The 22789-nt window shown below is 41.4% G+C and overlaps 1 protein-coding gene across 1 annotated transcript; it reads left to right on the top strand.

Annotated features, from left to right (window-relative positions):
- The first annotated feature begins 182 nt into the window (after positions 1-182).
- Positions 183-22401, top strand: efcc1 (EF-hand and coiled-coil domain containing 1). The gene is made up of 8 exons (XM_086291222.1): positions 183-1123; positions 2541-2956; positions 17444-17592; positions 18042-18177; positions 18559-18715; positions 20770-20928; positions 21408-21477; positions 21639-22401. Exons 1-8 carry the CDS (start codon positions 446-448, stop codon positions 21770-21772), a joined length of 1899 nt encoding a protein of 632 aa, XP_086147348.1. The 5' UTR covers positions 183-445; the 3' UTR covers positions 21773-22401.
- The last annotated feature ends 388 nt before the right edge of the window (positions 22402-22789 follow it).

A 22789-nucleotide genomic window follows, 5' to 3' on the forward strand; every position in this document is an offset into this window, starting at 1 on the left:
ACAAACCCCCCCATAGAAGAGTGTGTTTTCCCTGCACACAGACCATGGAGTGGAATTTTCTTCAGCTTAAAATAAAAGACATTATGCAGCACGGGCTGTAAGTCTCTGGGGCGCCTTACATCTTAACAAAGTCTAACCCAAGTGAATGAGAAAAGTTTACACACCTGGTGCCAATTACAGTCAGACGCACGGCAGTTGGAGGCCGTTATAATACGCGGAGTGTTGGAGCTGCATTGCTGAGCGCTGTTTGGGACCCCTTGTTGTGGATTTTGGGGGCAGTGCTAAATTCAAATCTGCTCGGGCTCAACACACGCCTCGTTTCGAGCTGCGCCACTGTGCTCCAGGTTTTCGCGCAGAGCGAGAAACGAAACGCACACGGGATGCTGCGAGGAGAAACACAGCAACTCCAGTTCAGTTCGAGGAAATATGACTTTGCTCAGTAGAAATGATGGATGCGATAGACTCCGTTGATCCATACAGCCGACCAGCGCGCAGGACACAATGGATAGTCAGCACCCTGGCTTACCATTACGGACTGGACCGGGGAGTGGAGAACGAGATTATTGTTTTGGCCACCGGGTTGGATCAGTATCTGCAGGAGATTTTCCACCACATGGACTATCAAGGTGCAGGCAAAATCCCCGTGGAGGAGTTTAACATCCTGTGTGAAGTTTTGGGACTGGACAAAGACTCGGAGGACACAGAATGCGTCGACGTTTTAGACAATTTGCCCAGCGAACTCACTTTCAGACAGTTCCACGCCAAACTGTGCGGGTATTTCAGCACTAAGGCTGGCTGCCAGTATGAGAACGGCCGGCTGCTGGTCGGGATGGACAGCGAGCACATAGAGACTCAGATCCGCTTGAGGAGCCCGCTGAAGCGCCGAGAGAAGCTGTTGTCTGTGGGAGCGAGCAGCGGCCCCTCTCCTCTCCCGGAGGGGCGGCACGCCTCCGGCTGCAGGCTTGGCTCCTGCACCCGGGAGTGCTACGAGGAGATCGTGGCCCTGGAGGAAGCGGAGGATCGAATAGCCAAACTGGAGGATGAGAATGCGAGTTTGAGGGAGTTGATCGAGGACATGCGAGCCGCACTTCAGAGCAGTGATGCCCGCTGTTTGGCTCTGCAGGTGAGAAGCGGGATTTTAAATACTCTGTCTGTCCATATAGTGTAATTTTTAGGATGTAATATCTTTCACTTGGATCTTCCAAGCCCATAAAAATATGCAATATGCGTCCATAGGCCTTTTGTAAAAGAACAGGAGTGCTGCTGGGGCCCAAGCTTTACTGAGGGGACCAACGCTAGGAAGTAGTTATTCGTGACTTTGAAATTGTTAATACATAATTTCTAACAACTAATTACTGACAAGAAAGCAGATCCCATTTTTCTGGTTTCTCCTGCAGGAAATATGAACATGTCTCCTGTGGTCTCACTCCCCAGAAAACCCCCCAAAAGCCACAGACTCAGCCCCCTTCGATACTTTGGACAATTTCATTCATTAGGAACAGTGACCAGTAAATGTCGACTGAGTCCTAAATTGTGAGTTTGTTTCCTGGCCGGTGTTATGGATGGGTCCATTGTCAGACTTTATGAATTAGCACCAGCTAAGACACATGTTGTTTCAGCTTTACAGGCTTGTTTGCACAGGGCTTATGAGGACTTGGCAGGGCTGGAGAAAGGGTTCATATTCAGATGGTCATAGGAGGGGTTCAATCTGGACCTCCTAACAGGTTCAAGCAGCTCCTCTGCAGTTGTAAGCATTCATAAGGTTTTAATGAAAAGCAAAATACATTAGCATTAAACTAAAATGTCTGCTAGACGAAGTTAAAAAGCTAGTCAAGTTTAAAATAAATTCATTTATATTTATAGAGTACCACTTCACAGCAACAGTTGTCACTGTTTAAATTGTAAAGACCCTACAACATTAGAGAGAGAACTGCAATGATCAGACGATCCATAACCAGAGGTTTAAACAACTGTTTAACAGGAAGAGACGACCTTCAAAAAAATCAGTCAGGGATGGGGAACACTCTGCCACAGGGGAAAAGAGACCAACTTGGCAACCTATAGCTTATACAATTTCACATCTCATTTATTCATTAAGAAATGAATTCAAGCTTAGCAACCCTTTATAAAGGGTGAGAAACTCATAAACAGCTGTCAACAAATCACGATGAGATGTAATCCTGATACTAGTTTTCAAGAGAAACATTACATTCCTGGTTTTTATTTTGATATGTGCCAGTTAAAATGTTTGTTTATTGGTACAGGGATTGGGGAGACTTGGAACAACAATTTCCAAAACCCACATATTTCATATTCTGATAGCACATACAGCACAAGAGCAAGTTGGTTTTAGATATATGATTGCTGACACCTTAACACCAAGAGATGTTTTTCACAGCCTCGCAGCCCAAAGGAGTTATTCATTTTCGCAATCTATTAAAACAACACTTCTTTATGGTTTCCTACAAATGCAAGACCTGCTTAGTCATGTTTTAGTAAGTTATGGGAATATCTCAGTTATTTCATTTGTTTCGATTCAGGTCGGACTGTGGAAAAGCCACTCCAAACACAAAGCAGACGAAGGCTGTTTTGTCGCTCACCAGAAGCAAGCCATGCAGAAAAAAATGGCCAACACCAACCTGAAAAGCTTACAGAACATAATCCACGAAATAGAGCTGCTGCGTAGCTCGCAAGATCGGCAGGTGGAGGAAGCCATGCGTTGTAATCAGAGACTGGAGCAGGAACTGTGGAGCTCTAAAGAGACTGTGGCTGCGTTGGAGGACTGCAACAGGGCACTGAAGAGGGAGCAGGTGGCCATGAGAAGGAAGGTGGAGGAGGCCCGACAGGCGCTGCTCAGCGGGCTGGGTAAAGTGAAGGAACTGGAGGCAAAGGCAAATCATGTATCAGCACTGCAGAGACACATCCTTCAGCTGGAATCAGAGCTCCTCTACTACAGGTGAAAACTCTCAGCTTCACATGTAGCATTTAAGTCTGAGCAAACAGCAGTATTTTAATGTTTGGGTTGGAGTATAGAATTTTGTCAAGACTCGATCCTGCACCATGTTGACTGAACTACTATTGGTTTTATATTAACTACTTATTGTAGTGATAGCAGTTGCTTGGAACAGTTAACTTACTTTCTGACGTACTGTTATTCCCAAACACTAGTTCTATTTTTTACCAGAACGCAGTCTTCAGTCTGTAAAAAAACATCTTAATGACATTTATTCCTTTATAAAACATTTGCCGCATCTTTAATTTCTCATATCCTGCATTTACATTTTCTTGGTGGCCTGTTTCTTTGTCATTGCTTCAGTTCTTGGCAGTCATTAGAACAGGGGAAGCAAAAACATAAGGTCTGAGTTTGCTTCTACAATGGCTGACTGCATTCATGCATACCCCTCATTAGATTTACCTGCACAATGCAGTTTTGCTCATTGTGGTTCTATCACATACAAAACCTTCACAGATTCTTAATAGATGGAAAGAAAAAAAACTCAGTTGTGTTTGTAGTCTGTGTCATTTATTTGGAAAAGTTTTCTTTAATGGCAGTCCACTGTTTAAAAAACAAAACAAAAGAAAACACACAATGTATTCGAGTTACAGAAGTTTTTTTTTTCCCCATCTTTTTGAAATGACATTAGTGATGAAGAAAATTAGTAGCATAGCTCACAAGCTGGCAAGCACATCCACCAGGAGATTGGAGAAGCAGTTTCACCATGGTTGGCATCACCAATTGGTACAAGTTTATTAGATTTATTGTGGAGGGTAAACTGATGATTATCATACAAACATAAATATATTTCCAGAAAATCTGCCAAAACAAAAATGCATGTCATTTAATTCAATTCAATTCAATTCAATTTTATTTATATAGCGCCAAATCACAACAAAAGTCGCCTCAAGGCGCATTTAATGCATTGTTGTTCTGAGCTGGATGGTCAAGATTTAACAGCTGGTCAAATTCTCTTGGTTTTTTTTTTTAACTAGAAATGACTCAGTGTATCTTTGTACCTTTACATAAAGATGTGGGGTGATGACACTACATGTTTATAGAGAGAGCGCGTAGACTAGACATAAGCCTTTCTGCTAGGTTCAACCAGCTGTTAAACCCCCAGCATAGCAAGTGTCATGAGAAGCAAGGGCTTGTTTTGGCACGTTATTGCATTAGAAAGGCCTTTGTGGCGAGAATCAACCATAACGAATTATAATTCCTCCTACAGTAGGTTGAAATGACTCTATTTACCTCTGGCTTCATGCCTGGAAAGCTCTCCCATGCTATTTATAAAGGCTTGATGTGGCCTTACTATTCCAATTTTCAGTCTTGTTGTGTTTGAGTTTATTGAATGAGGCTTCGTGTGTGGCAGGTCAGTCTTGCCTGAGCTCCACTACTGTTGGGAACTATTCATTTTGGTGGAAGTAAGGGTGTAATTGCACTTTTAAAGTACAAAGCCTTTGGTTTAATGTTTATCTCTGGGTCTGTTGTCCCCACTGCAACCATGTAATCAAGTCTGCAGGTCTGGCAGATGTCTCTAAATGCTTGTAATGTCTACATAATGCTGCTATTATAGCGTCATGGACAACCAGAGCTGTATGATTAAAGTCTTCACTCCTACCTGCATATATAGGTAAAATCACTTTTAGCAGCCAAGGTGCCCTTCCTTTTTTAACCCTAAACACTGCTAATATATGCACACTGTGTTTCAAAGGCTTTTCACTGCCCCTCCATTGATGCCCTAATGGCGAATAATTCAATAACACAAAGGCGAGAGAGAGTTCCATTGAGTAGGAGCCTGAACAGACTGACCGTTCTCATCAATCTTTGTTCACTTCTTTCACTCTGCTCCCACATGAGCAATAGCACATAGGCACCCCCAACCTATGGAACTTAGCAACCAAGCCCCTATTCTCAACGAAAGCCTCAAAGCTTGCTCGCTCACAATATATCCAAGGACACAGTAAGAAGAAACATGTGAGAACTTTCTGGTGCTCTTTTATGTCTTTCATCAAAATGATGTTTCTTTAAAATAAAATCATGATTCTTTCAATTTGCTGTCTGAAATATCACAGATGATATGTTTTGACAGGCAAAATAGGTCTTTGAAATGATTGACTATAACTTTATCCCCACGGCTTATTTCTAAAATGCTGTGACAAGTAATAAGATTATCTCTGACGCTGCTGGATTTTCAGAGATTCTGCTACAGAGCCGTAGGAAAGGTACAGCAGAAGCAATTTAGAACCAGATAATCACACATCCTTATGATGATGAATCCTTATAGTGTTCACCTTAACTTGACAGGGCAACAACTGATTTTTTTTAGACTGCTTTGAGTTTGAAGAAAGCTTATAAAGATGAGGATATTTGAGGAGATTTTACTATGAGAAACTTCTCATAGTAAGATGGGTTTACAGTCTGATCAGGTGAAAGGGTTGATCAGCCATATTTTGTATAATAAGCAGGAAATTTACCTGAGAAAATGTAAAACGCACATCCTTCTAAGCATTAATCCACCAATTTAAAAAAAAAAAAAACGTTTGACTAACTAAGACTACCAGCTTTCCACAGTCAAAGATAATAAGTAATAATAAATTGTTCCACTAATTCATCAATTCTTCATCCTTGATTGACTCTGCACATTCTTTTTACATACTAATTACACCTGTGTTTATTTACTTTTATCAGAATTTGCTGCCATTCCTTTAGGCAGCGTTCTGGAGGAAGTCCTTAATAGAGAAATGAGCTAAAATAAATACACTTTTTCAGTAGTTTAACAATTTTTTTTTTTTTTTTTTTTTTTTTTGTCATGTCAGTTTTGTTTTTTTTTTTTTGGGGGGGGGGGGGGGGTTGTTGTTGGGTTTTACAATGACTGTGATTGTTTTTTTCCTAGAAAATGGTAGAAATATACTAATGAATAGTCACTGCCCAGTTATAGATTTAAAACCAATAGGGCATGCTTGATGGCATCTCTTTCAAAACCACTACGTTTATAATGGACCTTATTATAAGTGTGGTAAAATCAAACCAGAAATAGCTGCTTGTTATTATCAGTGATGACAATTACCAAAGAAATCTGTTTTCTTTCAGTTTTCTACCAAAAGCCATTAAAAAAAATTGCTGCTCTCAAAAATACTTGTGATTATATTAAAGTTACTGTCTAGCTTTAGAACAATGGAATGAAACCAAGTGCAAGTTAGCTTAGCAAAGGGTAACCAGTGTACACAGAGGGAAATATCTAAAAAAAACATTATTTTGTTTTAATATTATAATATAGATACTATTTTAATACAATAAACATATATTAGTACAATAAACATCAACAATGTTGTAAGCTTACCGCTAGCTGTTTAATGCTAACAATCTGTGGGAAACACAGCAACATATTAGCCAATACGTTACATTTTGTTTTGCATGGTATGCTGAGCTTAGTTATCTCTTGGGTACTTGGGGTGGCTGTAGCTCAGGTGGCAGAGCAGGGGCCTGTGCTTCGTACGTCGCTTACTACATCCAAGATCAAATGAAACATCCAAGACCAAACCATCACGCTAACCGTGAGCTCGCTAATCCGGTTCCCCGAACACACCTGCTGTTGACGATTAGTACAGCTGGATGAAGTAATGTGCGATCACTGGGTGCCGTAAAAGGGGATACACATCGATAGCAGAAACAGTGATCGGCAACCCTCTGATTGGTCGGCGAAAATGTCGAAGGAGTGCGCTCGGCTCGGTATTTTTCGGCAGCAGAGCAAGAACTCCTGAGTGAGGGATTTCAGGAGTTTCAGAGTTAAATCAGAACGCAAGGGAACACTGCAAAGGCTGCAAAAGCAAGGAGAGAGGGCTGGCAGAAAGTTGCTGACAAATTAAACTCGTAAGTAATTTAATAATAATAATAATAATATATTGGATTTATATAGCGCTTTTCAAGGCACCCAAAGCGCTTTACAATGCCACTATTCAGTCACTCTCACATTCACACACTGGTGGAGGCAGCTACGGTTGTAGCCACAGCTGCCCTGGGGCAGACTGATAGAAGCGAGGCTGCCATATCGCGCCATCGGCCCCTCTGGCCAACACCAGTAGGCGGTAGGGTAGATTTATTATATTACACTATATTATCCAATATTATATTACATTATATTATATTGTTATATTATATCCTCTTTCACATTAGAGCCACAACAGGACCCACTAGAACATGGGAACAAGTAAAAGTGAAATATAAGAATATTCTATAGAATGGTAATATTTATCACTTATATTGCTTTTTGTCTCTTGGAAAGAGACCCTGAAATAATCTGTTTGTTTGTTCATAACAGCAACCAAGAAAAGGGCAGAGGAAAAAAAGACAGGTGGTGGTCCTGCACCCCCTCGTCAACAAGTTGGTTAAGTAAATAATACCCTCACGGGGAAATCGATATCTCTCAATGAGCACACTGTCGCGCTGAGCTAAAGGATCCTGTCTGTCCCGCAATATACGCTGAATTCTGAGGACTCTCCTTATCAATCTTGCACCTTCCGCAATGGGTGGCTCGCGTAAACGGACAGGACATGGCTGCGACAGGCTTCCCAAATCCACCTTGGCTTTTATAGCCGTGGTCTCTCATCTTGATTACACGAAGTAATTTACAATTACTACTCTGAAATATGAATTACATCTGTAATAATCACATACATGTAATAGAATGTTAATAGTACATTTCCCTTTTTTAGGATATGACCTGTATGTATCTGTGTGACATCAATAAAAGGATCAGGTGCTGCATTATCTTTAGTTACATTGATGTTATTTATTTATGGTGAAACAGTGGTGGAATATCGCTGTTGCTTTCGTATAAATGAAGCGGACATACCTGCGTGGCCGCGATCTAATCCTGTTTACATAAAGTAAACCTGCTCCCGAGCAGGTTTACGCTTACGGCTCTGTTGCTATGACAGCAAGTCCCGGATGAGCTTCGGGGAACCGAACGATCCAGGATCACGCGAAATCGTCAACAATCTAATCCAGCTAACTTACTTAGCGAGGTACGAAGAACGGGCCCCAGGTCAGCCACTAATCAGAAGGTCGGTGGTTCGATCCTAGGCTGCATCCTGGCTGCATGCCAAATATCCTTGGGCAAGATACTAACCAGTTTGCCTACTGGTGGTGGTCAGAGGGCCCGGTGGCGCCTGTGTCCGGCAGCCTCGCCTCTGTCAGTGCACCCCAGGGCAGCTGTGGCTACAATGTAGCTTGCCATTGCCAGTGTGTGAATGTGTGTGTGTGAATGGGTGAATGACTGAATGTAGTGTAAAGCGCTTTGGGGTCCTATGGACTAGAAAAGTGCTATACAAATGCAGGCCACTTACCATTTATGCAGTGAATGGTCATGAGAGCGAATACCAGTCTTTCTAATATTATCCATGGTAACGAAGCCAATACGCATTTCAGAAAAAGTAGCCTTTTCCTTTATTAGGCTTTCTTATAACTTTTCCTTCATGTGTTCTTTTTTTAGCATTCAGTGATATACAAGTTTCTTTTCTAGAAAAATCCCTTCTCAACTTTCCATCAGTATCCCAGCAGAGGTCCAATGTGCTCATCGTTACGTGGGTGTTGTTGCATAACATGTCTGCCATTACTTTGGATTGAATGCGAGAACAGAGCAGAGGCTGAGATTCAAGTGGGAACCACACCCTCAGGAGGACTTGATCAAGCACATCTCTGGAGAAGTCTTGGTGCAGCTGCAATGATATAAATTTGTTACTTTTGGTTCAGTTCGTGCTCTTTAGTTCCAGGAGTCAAACTGAGCTTAAATCAGTCACTGCAGTGTGTAGAGCTCTGTGGGCCAGACATACTAGACAATGGGAAGCACAGCGAGAGGAACAAAATGAGATGAGGGGGGGGAGGAAAGCTTACCATCTGGAGGAAGAAGCAAACACTCAGCTGTTTGTTCATGAAATGACGGACACTTTTGCAAGGGACGAAAGTGAGAGGGACAGATGTGTTCATTAGTTTCGAGTCCCAGAGAAAAGACATGAAGCAGAGAGTGCAAATAAGTCATTAAAAGTGAACTTTGGCTGCTTTTTATTCAAAACTTCTTGACCTTTAATAGTCATGTAGATCCAGGTGTCTCACTTTATAAAGTCCAGGGATTTCTAGCAAGCATACCAAGCACATGCGTACTACATGTGCAAGTTTAAAACTCACTCACTTTCATTTGCTGGCTTCTTCTAACCTCAGGCCATCTGAAGCCAGGCCCCAAGGGAGGCATAATCTCCTGGCCCTTTCATGCTCTCTGTATGGTGCCTGAGAGCAGAAAGAAGAGGAGGGTCTAGCATACCATTTATCTGCCTCAGCTCTAGAGCTGCAACATTGTGGGGAGCAGGTGCTGCCATGGCTTTCCTACCCTTTAAATAATGTGGAAAACACACTTGGGGATGTCTGGGACCTGTGGCATTCTGCTGTTGCTATCTCGCTGTAGTTCTTGAGCAGCCTTCAAAGCCCCACACTGCCAAGTGGACTCATTTTCACGCTGAAGTGCTGCCCTGTTCTCTCTGGTTTGGAGGTATGCTGACATCAGCAGAAAAACATGGCACACAAAATATCTTATAGGCGTGCGCCACCCACCCTCACTGGACTTCTCTCCCTTTAAACTTCCCTCTGCTTTTAATACCGTCGTTTGTTTGACTTTAGAGGTTTCTTTGCACTTTGCTTGCTAAGGAAAGTTTAACCACCCTCTGTAAATGTTACAGCCATTAGTTTTTGGATTAAGTTCTCAGCTAGAGCAAAACAATAATCTGATCCCTAGAAGTGCTTTATTTGTATCCCAGAAACCAGCACATTGTTGGGCAGCCCAAGAGGACTTGATTAATAACCGTCAGCTATGTAAACAAAGCCCCCTCGCCTTTCCCTGTCAAGCTGCAGGGCATCGACAACTGACAAACTTCAAGTGCAAGCTCAGGTTTACAGTGTGCCCTCAGTTTTAACCTGCAGGGAAAGCGGACTGTCATTGACTGATGACACCTGAAAAAGGGAAACTGCTCTCGTGGGAGTGGAGGCAGGTCGACGATGATGGGGGAGGGGAGGTTATGTTGATGAAAAGTTCACTTCAGCGCCATGCTGTAATAAACACAGGGAGGACTCTGGGTGTCCTGGCTCTAACAACAAGCAGCTGGACTACCTCCCACCAGCCGAAAGAATGGCTTTCAGCTTTTGCTAATACAGTGCAGGATGCTATTAATTACAAAAGTCATGACATAGCACAGTAAAACTCTTTGTGTGTGTGTGTGTCTTTAGGGATCAATGATAATTAGGGTATATTATATTCCAACAAAAGAGCATTTTTCACTGTCAATATCAAATCAATAATACATGTAGCTCTATAAATGCATTTGTTGCTCCTGGCACATACATGTACTTTATTGAATTTCCCACATTAACATTATGAGCTCGTTCCAGGTCTAAATTTCATTTTGGCTAGAGATCAACCAGAAAGTGCTTTTTGATACATGAATCTGGTAAAAGAGAGTGAGAAGGAGAAATTGATCAGCCTCTCTATCGGTCCCGCTTGTAGAGTACTTCCTCCAAAATGATAAAGTCTGTTTTAAGTTTCCAGCAGATGTACATGACTAAATTCTGCCTTGATTCTCCAGCTGATTTATACCATACCCACGACCTCAGTTTGTTTCTGTTTTCTCCTTTTTTCTTATGAAGTGACAAAAAAGCTATTCTTAAAGGGGACATGTGCCCCAGATTTTTGTCCTTCTAGAGCAGCTTTGTGTGATTGATAGTTCAAATTAATCCTTATTGTGTTTTACTGGGCCTTGGTACAGGCCCTCAATTCATCCTCTGTCTGCAACACACCACTTTCCACTCCATTTAAGCCAACTTTCATTTGACTCGCTGCCTCTTATAAACCTACATTTTGAACAGCAAGTGGGAGAGGTGTCTTGGTTTGACATGAATGTAGGTGCCATGCACTGTCAGTTTGGACATTTGCTTCCTGCTGTTGGGTACCGGTGCAGTAGTAAATGGTCAGCCTTTTCACTGCCAAGAACATACTGTAGATTCGTTTAGTTATAGTAAACAACAGTAATGCTTTTTGAAATTGTTACTGACCATCTCTGCAAATGACTGCCAGCCCAATAATATTTCTTAAGATGAAATAAATATATGAGGTGAAATTGTTTTTTCAAACACTGGAATTTCCCCACATGCAATACTGTTCACACATCTTGAGCACGTTACCACTTATTGTTTTTTATTTTACTAGGAAAATTTTTACTAGCAAAATACATCAGTATTTGGTATGACCACCTTTATTCATCAATACAGCCTGAACTCTATTGCTAGCTTTATAGATGCCTGTAGACACTCTCTCCTGACCTCCTCCAGACATACTGATGACGATGATTTGAACCAAAAATTTCAAATATGAGTTCATTACGCTATAAAATTGGTTACAGCTTATTTTCAGTCCAGTCCTTGTGCAGTTTTGTATACCTCAGCTCTTCTCTTTGTTTCTTAACTGTCACTGAGACCACAGTGAGGCTTCAGTGAACAGTAGATGGATCAACCAAAGGGCCAAATGTGTCTCTCGGTTCCTATATCAGGTGTTTGTAGCTACTTCTTACAGACAAGACTTTTGGATATTGTTCATCTACTGTAGATAGTTTTTGTTTGTTTGTTTTTTAGTGCTGATTCTTCTTCTTGGCCTTCTACTGTTATCCACACTGGATTCTTATAAGGATGGTGCACACCATATTGAGAGATTCCAAATTTTCAACTAATAGCTCTTTGAGAATCTCCTTGTTGGTCCAAACCATGTTATTTCTGTCTAACTGTGTTGTCTTTGGCATGTTTTATTGATTCACCTAAAGAAATGGAAACAAATGATGTGTTTTGTGACAGGCTATTAACAGTTTTCTTAGATACAACACTGATTCATCCTTTGACTTTGTTACCTTTTTATGTTTTAATGATGGACAGATCAGTGTTAAGTGGCTTAACAAAACAGAAGTAAAAAAACAACAACATTGTACCTCACCATTTTCAGAGCAATTGACTGAAATGAGTGAAAAACGGTGTCAAAAGAAAAACAATGAAACAGCTTCAGAAAGTCTGGAGAAGTACTGCTTAAGAAAAAAATCCCAATAAAGTCTGAAGAAATAAAAAAAAAAAATGCCTCAAAACCTTCGCACAGTGCTGTATAATAAAATCTGCAGCATCTTTTTTTTCCTTCTCTGCCTCTCAACAAAACACATTAATAGTTATTTTTCATTTTGGCAGGTCAGACACATCCATGCTGGCCGATTGACAAGAATAATTGCTGATCAAATTTTGACTATGTCTGCTGCATCCCACAGACTAACCACTATCTGGGACGTCTGCCTGGACTCCTTTCAGGTGTCTCTACTCATCCAGTTGGAATTCCCACATTCAGCACTGCCACCACCAAACACTGTCAAAACATGTGATGGAAGCTTTCTTTAAACAGAATAAATCGCCTGAAAAGGCACACGTAGATGCAGATGCAAACTAAGTGAAGTAAACAAAAGTTGGGGAAACAGAGAAGAGGGACAGGCGAACAGTCAGGACACAGCAGACAACCTCAATGTTGGGAAACAAGGCAGTAACCTCCAGAGTTGAAAATGAAGCTACTATGGCAGTACTATTATTTATTTATGTATGTATGTGTGTGTGTGTGTGTGTGTGTGTGTGTGTATATGTATGTATGTATGTATGTATGTATGTATATATATATATATATATATATATTAGGGGTGCAACGATACTCATATCAATATTGAACCGTTCGATACAGTGCTTTCGGTTCGGTACGCATATGTATCGAACAATACAAAATTTGTAATTTATTTTATCAACTTTCCTTCTGACGATGCTGTCTGTGTTGAGCACTCAGTGAATCTGCGTTCGACTACTCCGCCTAGGCTGCACTGTTGAGCGCAGATCCACTGAGCGCTCAACACAGACAGCATCGTCAGAAGGAAGAGCGCAGGGCAAGCCAGCGAGACAGAAGTTAAGCTCTCCTTGCAACATGGCAAACTGAACCTCCCCCACCCTCATTCAGATCTGGCGTTTGGAATTATTTTGGTTTTCATGTGACGTATGACCCTGAAGGTAAGCGCGTCATGGACTAAAGTATAAGCATGTATGTTGGATGTGCCACGCAATGCTCAATTACATGGGTGGGAACTAGTGTTAGCGCAGTTAGCTCGTTAACGTGTTGGCCGTCTAGCTCCACGCACGGGGCGATCAGGGGTAGCTCGTTAAAGGAGATTGCCGTGTTGTGGCGTTAACGTCATTTCAACGAGATTAACGCTGACAGCACTAGTGGGAACACAACGAATATGACTGCACATTTACGCCGACATCATCCTAGTGGAAAGACAAAAACAACAAGCATGCTACTAACTTTAGCCGAGTCATTTAGACAGCTGTTAGCACATGATTCTCCTTATGGGGACCTGATATGTTTAATATTGTGGCGAGCTCAGACAAGGTGGAGACGGAGGTGTCGTTTGGTCTTGCTTCCCGTGAGCTAGCCAGGGAGCACAGCCGTTTATTGACATCTGCAGAAGAACACTGCCGCTAGCTAACTGCTCAGCGCGGCAACCGCACAGCAACAACAACAACACCACACAGGGCGCCCTCTGACCCCGGAAGGACACACCGTCGCAGCGAGAGGGCGTCACCCGTCACTATGGCAACATAAACAAAACATAACTGTACAAACAGAACCCCGAACAGCCCTGACCCGCTACATAGCCCCCACCTAAGGGGTCAGTCGTCCCCGACGACCCCATTACCCCACACAAAGTCCTGCAAATGTCCAGGTGCCTTCTGACGGCGCACCGGCCGGTCACGACCGGCGGGGGAAAAGTCACTCGGGTCAGAACATGGGGTGCCACCATCATCCCACTTCTGACACCAATGTGGCGAGCTCAGACAAGGAGGAGACGGAGGTGTCGTTTGGTCTTGCTTCCCGTGAGCTAGCCAGGGAGCACAGCCGTTTATTGACATCTGCAGAAGAACACTGCCGCTAGCTAACTGCTCAGCGCGGCAACCGCACAGCAGCAACAACAACAACAACACACAGGGCGCCCTCTGACCCCGGAAGGACACACCGTCGCAGCGAGAGGGCGTCACCCGTCACTATGGCAACATAAACAAAACATAACTGCCCTGACCCGCTACAATATGCTGCTGAGAACATAGCCCAGAAGAAGCGTATAGTATAGCTTTTATTTTGGAAAGAGACATTTCTCTGTAATAAACTCTCTTTTCCAAAGATGAGTGATTCCTCAATCAGATACAGGGCTTGCAAAATCGCTAGCCCGACGTCCCGGGGCTAGCGATTTTTCCAGTCAGGCTACCAAAATCTATCTCTGCCCTGCCCGTCGGGCTATTGTAGGAAGGAAAAATATATGTCAATGCTTTTGCATTCTTTCGGAAATGTAGCTGGGTAATTATGTCATTGGCATCGGTGAGCCACTGTCAATATGTGACATATTGAAATCGCGTTTGAATTTGCGCTTGTTTTTTTGCTTTCACTTTGCAATCCTGCGAACTGTGTATAGAGAGCAACAGCACTGATCTGTGAGTGATGATAATTTGCGCACCAATTCCTCTGACATCGTCTTATCAATCGTTAGCTTACTATGCAAACATGACAAGTGAAATCTCCCGCAGCTTAAACATGTGAGAGGTTGATCGCGCAGAGAATCGCTGAGCGTTATGTGAGTGCGTGTGTAAAAGCAGCAGGATATATATTTCAGTTCTGCTGAGCCAAATAAGACAGGTCAGGGTGAAGAAGTGACAGCCAAAGAAAAGCTTACCACAAAACGGAAAAGTTATGACAAATCAGACTATAAGGCAAAAAGAAAGTGCAGCTTTATGGTTTCATGGACAAAATAATTTCTGTGGCTGCAATATGACGAGCTAAATAACCAGGGCTGCACATAAGTGGTCCGCAGGTGCGCATTCGCTGTCAAAATAAAAAACGCGCACAAGATAAGAAGTTGCAACGCGTGTTTGCGTACATAAGATTTTCAGGAGGAGGACAGACATTTGTTTAGAACTCTTAAAGATGTCGAAGAAGCTCCTTTAAGCAATTACTTTGGTGTTCCTCCACCTCCAAAGAAATGTCAGAAGGAGTCCGAACCACAAAAGAAGCGCGTATTCTCGGAAAAGTGGTTGCAGGAGGTGAGCTGGCTTCAAACAAATGATGAACGCACAGAGATGTGGTGCAGAATGTGCTGTGAAAATTCCACTCTAGCGGACAAAAACAGTTCTTTTTATATGGACGCAAACGCGCGTTGCAACTTCTTATCTGGTGCGTCTTTTATTTTGACAGCGAATGCGCACATGCGGACCACTTATGTGCACCCGTGTAAATAACATAATGTTCTGCCGGGTGTGTTGTTGGTTTTCTCTCGATTTCTGAGTCGACAAGCGCCTTTGTTACTGGGACCAGTCATTTTAAGAAAGCCCCCATTAGAACCCATGAGAAATGCAAGAAATGCATTATTGCTCAGTCTGCAATATCTTTCAGTTCATAGAAATTTCTGTTCAATTAGAACCAAGTATTTGAGTTGATGATTGTAATTTTTATACAATGTTGTAATTTGTTTTTCAACAATTTTTTGATTAATGTTTTGTTTCCTTTACAATATTATACTTTAATGTATAATATTATAAAGGAAACAAAACATCAATCAAAAAATTGCTCTCTTTTTTATTCGGGCTACTTAAATTTATTTTGGGCTACCAAAAACTGAAGAGCCCCTGCCCGAAGGGCTACCAGGGATTTTGAAATTTTGAGAGCCCTGAGATATATTTATTTTTTTAATTACTTTTGTTTCAGCAACAATAAATTTAAAAACTGTACTTTTGAGTTAAAATATATATTTATAATTTTAATAAATGACAAATTAAAAAGGCATGAACATTTTTTTTGTATCGAAAAAATATCGAACCGTGACACCAAAGTATCGAATCGAACCGTGAATTTTGTGTATCGTTGCACCCCTAATTTATATATATATATATATATATATATATAATTTTTTTTTTTTTTTTTTTTTTTTTTTTTTTTTTTTAGTAACTCAATTCAGATAGAGTGTAGGGTGTCTCCTTTTTATTGACAAATGTCCTCACAAGCAGTTGCAGCTAGCTGCCTGTTAAGCCTTACTTCCACTAGTATCAGTATCACTATGTTACTTAGTTACTTAAATAGGAGATATTGATGTCGGTGCATGTTATATGGGTAGTTTGTGGATGCAGCCTGCTAGCTGACTATATTAACATCAAAGTCCTGATCCTGCGGCTGTGGCCTACTGTTAGCCTCCCTTTAACCGTTGCCAATTAAAGTGCAATCAGTCACATGAAGCCTGTATTTGAAAAAGCCTTCCACCGTTTTGCTTAAGAGTCCGAGTGTCTCCACAGCAACCAGTTGAATTTTGTGTGTGTTCTTGTCTGTGCTGGTGTGACTACAGCTGCTCCTTCTTTCTTCCAACGTGGCGCCCTCTATAACTTAAACACGACTCTCTGATTGATTGCCTGAAATCTTGCTAAAGTTAACAAGTGACTTCAGTGGTTTCTCTCCAGTGTTGCACAAAGCTAGAGTAATCCACAGATGCAGAGCATAATGTCATCTTACAGCAGGGTTTGCCTTGTGCCAACAGGATATAAGCATGAGTTCTCTGTGACTCTTAAAAAAATTAATTGTTTTTTCAGAGAGTTAGGCTGCTGAAACTCTTTCCGAGATTTTCTCTCTGCTTTTTTTTTCTTGGGCAAGACATCATCATCTGGAAACACTTATTCTGTGATTTATGAAGGCCCCCTATCGGATTTCCCCCAACACAAAAGAGCAGACAGCAGAAGAAGCCTAGAAAATTCAAACCATTACAGAACGATTGATCCGCCCAAACTCAGCCTCAGTCTTTTTTTTTTTCAGGAGGGAATGTTTGAATGTGATCATGACATGAGGAAATATGTGAAATATACACTAAAGGTCTTACACATCTTCTCCTCTGCAGATCAAAAGAAACGTTGCACTTACAAGTCTTGCATGCTTTACCTCACATCTTGCAAACTCCTGCTAACTCCTGCACACTTAGAGTGGCTCTCTACCACTGACCCACTTTACTGTAAAAATGCCTTAAAGATACAATGTCTGGCTTCAATTACCCCACCCAGATTTGGCGTACAGCATCACAGGCCTCCATAAAATTATCATGGCGGTTGTAGATGTGGCGTAATACACACTCCCTTGTGTTACATGATATGTTCTCTTTGATGTTGGCAATTGGTTTGGACGGAACTTTTCTCATCTGTGCAAATGTGACGAGCGGTTTTAGCCCCTTTGGCCACTGTCAGCTTACATGCAGCAGCACATGTGACTATATTTGCAAAAAAAAATGCTGAACTCGCAGCGCTTTCTTTCAGGTCAGAAGTGTCGAAACTACAACTCCCAGGCAGCACCAGTGCAGAGCAGCAGCTGAGTGTCAGCAGCAGGCCAGGACAGAGATGCTGCCTGGATACCCAGCACGACCGCTGTTCCCCGACAGGATGTGCTGTAACGACTCCAGACAAGAGTAAGACAATATTGAATATTAAAGTACAGAATGTTTTTTCTGATACTAGCCACTCATGTATGAGCTTCAATGCAAGTCTAAGCAAAATAAATACTGAGCTTGCAGGTAAGGTAATACTTACCCCATTTTGAAGTGGTCATCATATTCATTAAATATGCTTATACACGCCTATGTTGTTTTGAGGCAACAAACTACACCACATTTTAATTCACTTGTACCTGTAGCACCAACTAACATATATATTTATACTGGAAGCTTAACTCAGCAATATTAGAGAGAGAACCCTCACAGTCTACTGCTGGCAGGTACTTGCTAAGAGTGGGGGGGGGCACTGTACAATTAATTTTTGTTAATGAAGACCTCTGGCTAATACCCTTTGCAATGATCGCAATAACAGTTGGTGATGATGATGATGATGATAACAATTATGTACTGTATGTATTGTCCAGTGGAGGAGCAGCTGTTTCGGTCAGTGGAGGGCCAGGCAGCCTCTGACGAAGAAGATGACAAGTGGACTGGAGATCAACAGAGACAAGTGGATGAGGTGAAGAGGATCTTAGCCAGGCTATCCTGCTGTGGGGAAAGGTATTGCATGTTCATGTTATCATAAAATATATCATATATCTGATTGCAGGAATAAGTTAGATTATGGAAGTCTTAATCTGTTACCTCAGTAAACATTGCTAGTCACTACTTTCTATTCATCATGAATGAATGATTTTCTGTTTGGTTCTATTTAAATTAAACAGACAGTTAAAACAACATCATAGTTATATTGTAATTGACAGTAAATGCTCCTCTGGAGTTTTCAGGAAAATCCAACCTTATTCAATCATGGCAATGCTAAAAAAAAAAAAGGTCCACAATCCAAAAGGTGATGTCACAGTGTCCATGTCCGTCTCTTGTATACAGTTTGTGGGTCGGTCTGACTGACTTTCCATCTTCTATTATATGTTCCTTAATAAGGTGCGAGGACAAGGCATTCAAAAAGTTAATGTCTAATTTCGGGAGCTCGAGAAGCGAAGAGAGCTGCAGTGCTGTGTTGGAGCTCCTTGAGAGAGTGACCAGGTTGCATAAGCAGCTGGAGCTGAAGGAAAGCCAGGCTGAGATAAACATGGACCAGGTACAACCCAACTCTGTCATTCCTCACCCTAGGGTGGGTTTCTGTGGTGCCACCTGCCCTCTGTTGGATCTATTTCTATGAAAGGTTCTGTTATTGATATTGTTCTGCTTGCCTTCAATCCCAAGCCTTTTTGTGGCTCTGCACGGTGTGAAACTAGATTAGAGATGACTGCTAAAGGTTCTTCTGAAAGTGGAGGTCTTCATAGGCTAAACCACAGCTAATGCTACAATCCTTCAACTTAAGATAAGATAACCTTTATTAGTCCCACACGTGGGAAATTTGTTCCACCTAACCAAACCACCAGGCCGTCCCACACACAGACACGCCTCCCTCTTTCTGGGTGTGGGTGTGTTTGCAGCTGTTTGCCACTGGAGCCGACCACAGAAACACTCCCCTCTTTGTTGCTCCATGACACTTAAAAAAATATAATGAATTTAAAGCCCTCTCGTCACAGTCGAGTGGTATTTTCACAACACAGGAAGACAGGCAGAAGGGGAACCGTGATGTAATGTGTTCCCAGAACATCTCAGCACTCAGAGAGGAAAAGTTCAAACCAAACAAAGTCCTGACAGCGAGGCTTTGTTTATGAGCAGGATGTGTGGGGTGAGACCTTTGTCCTTCAATACACCATGACGTAAAGGTGCACTGCAGGGACTAACATTTCTTACAGAAACCTACAAAAATGGGTTGAATTTTAATGTATTTACAGTTACAGTTGTAGGATAAAGACATGCTGTGGAAGAGAGCCAGAGATTAATAGCAAGTATGATCCAATGCAGAGAAGTGTATTAGCACATAGTGAGTGAGAAAGGTGGCTGAAGAAGAAATGCTAAAGCCTAATCTTGAAAGTAGAGATAGTGTCTGTCTCCTGAATCCAAACTGAAAGCTGGTTCCATAGAAAACTGAATGCTCTGCCTCCCATTCTACTTTTAAATACTGTAAAGTGCTGTAATGGGGTGAAATGGTACTATAAGGTCATTATTGGACCTGATTATTCAAGACCTTGTATGTGAGGAGCAAGATTTTTAATTCAATTTAACAGGAAGCCAATGAAGGGAAGCCAATACATGAGAAATCTGCTCTCTCTTTCTAGTCCCTGTCAGGACTCTTGCTGCAGCATTTTGGATTAGCTGAAGGCTTTTCAGTGAGTTTTTTGGACATCCTGATAATAATGAATTACAGTCGTCCAGCCTGGAAGTAATAAATGCATGAACTAGTTTTTTCAGCGTCACTCTGAGACAGGATATTTCTCATTTTAGAGATGTTGCGCAAATGGAAGAACGCAGTCTTACATATTTGTTTAATATGTGCATTGAAGGACATGTCCTGGTCAAAAACAACTCCAAGGTTCCTCACAGCGTTACTGGAGGCCAAGGTAATGCCATCCAGAGTAAGAATCTGCTTAGATACCATATTTCTAAGATTTTCAGGGCCGAGTACAATAACCTCAGTTTGATCTGAATTAAGAAGCAGAAATTTAGCGGCCATCCAGGTCTTTATGTCTTTAAGACATTCCTGCAGTTTAACTAATTGGTGTGTGTTATCTGGCTTCATGCACAGATAGAGCTGGGTGTCATCAGCAAAGCAGTGTAAATGTATGCTATGTCTTCTAATGATGCTGCCTAAGGGAAGCACGTATAATGTAAACAGAATTGGTCCTAGCACTGAACCCTGTGGAACTCCATAATTAACCTTAGTTCTTTGTTAGTTTTGGACATAATTAATTAAGTACAAAACCAACAAAGAAGTGGTCTCACATCTTGTGGATCAAAAGCACTGGAGGTCTACAGACCTAAAATAAAAAGTTGTTAGTTAGCCTCATTGTTGTACTGGGTGACATGTTCATTCATTACTTGTAATATATAATAATTTTAACTGCAATTTTTCCATTCGTTGTCTTGCCATTGAAAATGCTTTAATACCAAATCAGTGTTAATGAAAGTCCTTATATTTAAGGATGTCTTCAAAGACCAGATGTTCTTCTAAGATGAACTCACAATGTGATTCTTGATTCTGATGCCAGGAGTAACTGGTTCTTGTGCCATGTCTTCCAGATGAAGGACTCCCTGATGCAGGAGCTGCAGCAGAAGGCTGAGGAGACTGAGCTGCTTCAGATGGAGCTGCAGATGCTGGAGACAGAGAGGGTCCGTCTGTCTCTGGTGGAGGAGAAGCTCGTGGACATCCTGCAGCTTCTCCAGCAGCTCAGAGACCTGGTTAGTCACAAGGTTTTGGTTTTTTAATTGTTGAGATAAATTTAGAAAGGACGTTTTGACTTTGTAAGGATATTCAAATATTTTTAATTCATTTTAAGGCAGGAAAATCTTGCAAACAAGCATTCAATCCATCATGTGAACTGAATTTCAAAGTAATGAAAATCATTTGCAGGGTTGATAGTTGAGAGATATCCACTGATGGCGCACTGGAATTAATTTGTTCTGGTCAGATATCAAATAGGAAAACAAACAGAAAGCATTTTCCTTGCTACAGGCAAATTCTCCACATGGACATTAACTTGGGAATGTTTTCAAAATAAAAGGCAGCTTTGTGCTGTTGAGGTTTTTGTACATTCTTTTGTGTTTGCACTATCCCTTGTCAAACATATGTGAAAGCTTTGCAGTTACAAGATGCAGTTTTCTCATGAAAGTGGCTGTTAAGCACCTGATTCTGTCATCTGGCTCTCTGCTGATTTCAGAACGTCTCACGGAGGTCTCTCGGGAAAATCTTGCTCAGCACTCTGGAGTCTTGCAGCGACCCGCAGCACGGTTAGTAGACCTCACACACCCAATGAAATCAATACAACTCTTGTGACATGAAACCATGAAAATTTACAGTTACTTGTGGGAGGGAGTTAAATGGAAATAAACTGAATGGCCTGTCATGTGACTTCCTCAGAAATATCACATCTGTTCTGTTTTTAACACAGGCAAGGCCCATATTCTGGAGGTGCTCAATGCCCTCTATCATGAACTTACTGCTTGTGAGATTCTGTCTTCTGGTAGACCTTTGGAAAAGACACACAGTCAGCAGTCTCTTGATGCCCTCATCATCTCCTGCTAAACAAGACTGCCTCCTGCTGGCCTCGGAAAATGCAAGCGTCTTTTTGGAGGACACTGAAAGCTCAATAGTTTTGATATATGAAGCTGATTGATGTGTATAGTGTATTATATTATGGCGATTATAAGCGTCTTGTCCTGTATCTATAAAGGGATGTTAATCTAGAATTATTGTAGCAAAGAGCTTTATTACATATAACTGAAATACATGCTCACAGATTTTTTTAAAAGCTTCTATTGCACATAAACTTTCAGGATGCAAAAAAAAAAATTGTTTCATTTGAACTTTTTCACAAAAGATACGTAAATGTGAAAATTCAGAAGTGAGTTTAACTTTAACAGGACATAGTACTCAACCTCTGCTGGTCAACCTCAACCTCTGACATAACCATTCCACATCTGCTTTTTAAGATGAAATAAGCTGAAAAGATGATAGGCTACACAAACTGTAGAGAAATATGCAATCTACAGTGTATTTTACCATCTCAGGAGACCACACATGCTTTTATTTTGCAGCCCTTAGGATGCCTCCGTGTTGGGAGATAATGTGGGATCATTAGCCACTTTGTATCTAACTGTGTTGACATGGTCATCTGCGACTATTAAGCAATAAATAAAAATTTGGATAGAAAATGTATTTCTGCTCAACTTAAGTTCCTCTTACTCACTTTTTGAACACAACACAGTCTTCATCAGCATTACTAATCACCTGACAAATTGTACAGAGCTAATGCCACTGGTTGTCTTCTAGCTGCTGACAACACATCCTTATCCTGTCACATCTTAAAGCTGTATCTCATGAGCGCACTATTTAATCTGGAATTCACCATCTTTACCTCTTCTACTGAAATCATTTTAAATATTTCTTGTAACATCAACTATTAGTAGCCTACATACAATCATAGACTGTATAACAAAAACAAGCTATCAACAACTTATTTTGGCAAACTTTATTTTCTAAGAAGTAAATAATACTCACCATACCACTTTTGATTAAAAGGGAATAAGATTTTTCATTCAG

This window comes from Aulonocara sp. 'chitande type north' Nkhata Bay, linkage group LG5 (genome assembly GCF_057382095.1).
Source record: "Aulonocara sp. 'chitande type north' Nkhata Bay isolate Kocher_YH1m ecotype deep benthic linkage group LG5, A_spYH_male_GT1.1, whole genome shotgun sequence".
NCBI lineage: Eukaryota > Metazoa > Chordata > Actinopteri > Cichliformes > Cichlidae > Aulonocara > Aulonocara sp. 'chitande type north' Nkhata Bay.

What these genes read in the sequence shown, in the direction of transcription:
- efcc1 (XM_086291222.1), top strand. Translation starts at nt 446, where the DNA reads ATGATGGATGCGATAGACTCCGTTGATCCATACAGCCGACCAGCGCGC. An exon ending in TGTAACGACTCCAGACAAGA is followed by an intron (nt 17,593 to 18,041) that starts GTAAGACAATAT and finishes TGTATTGTCCAG; the next exon opens with TGGAGGAGCAGCTGTTTCGG. An exon ending in TCCAGCAGCTCAGAGACCTG is followed by an intron (nt 20,929 to 21,407) that starts GTTAGTCACAAG and finishes TGCTGATTTCAG; the next exon opens with AACGTCTCACGGAGGTCTCT.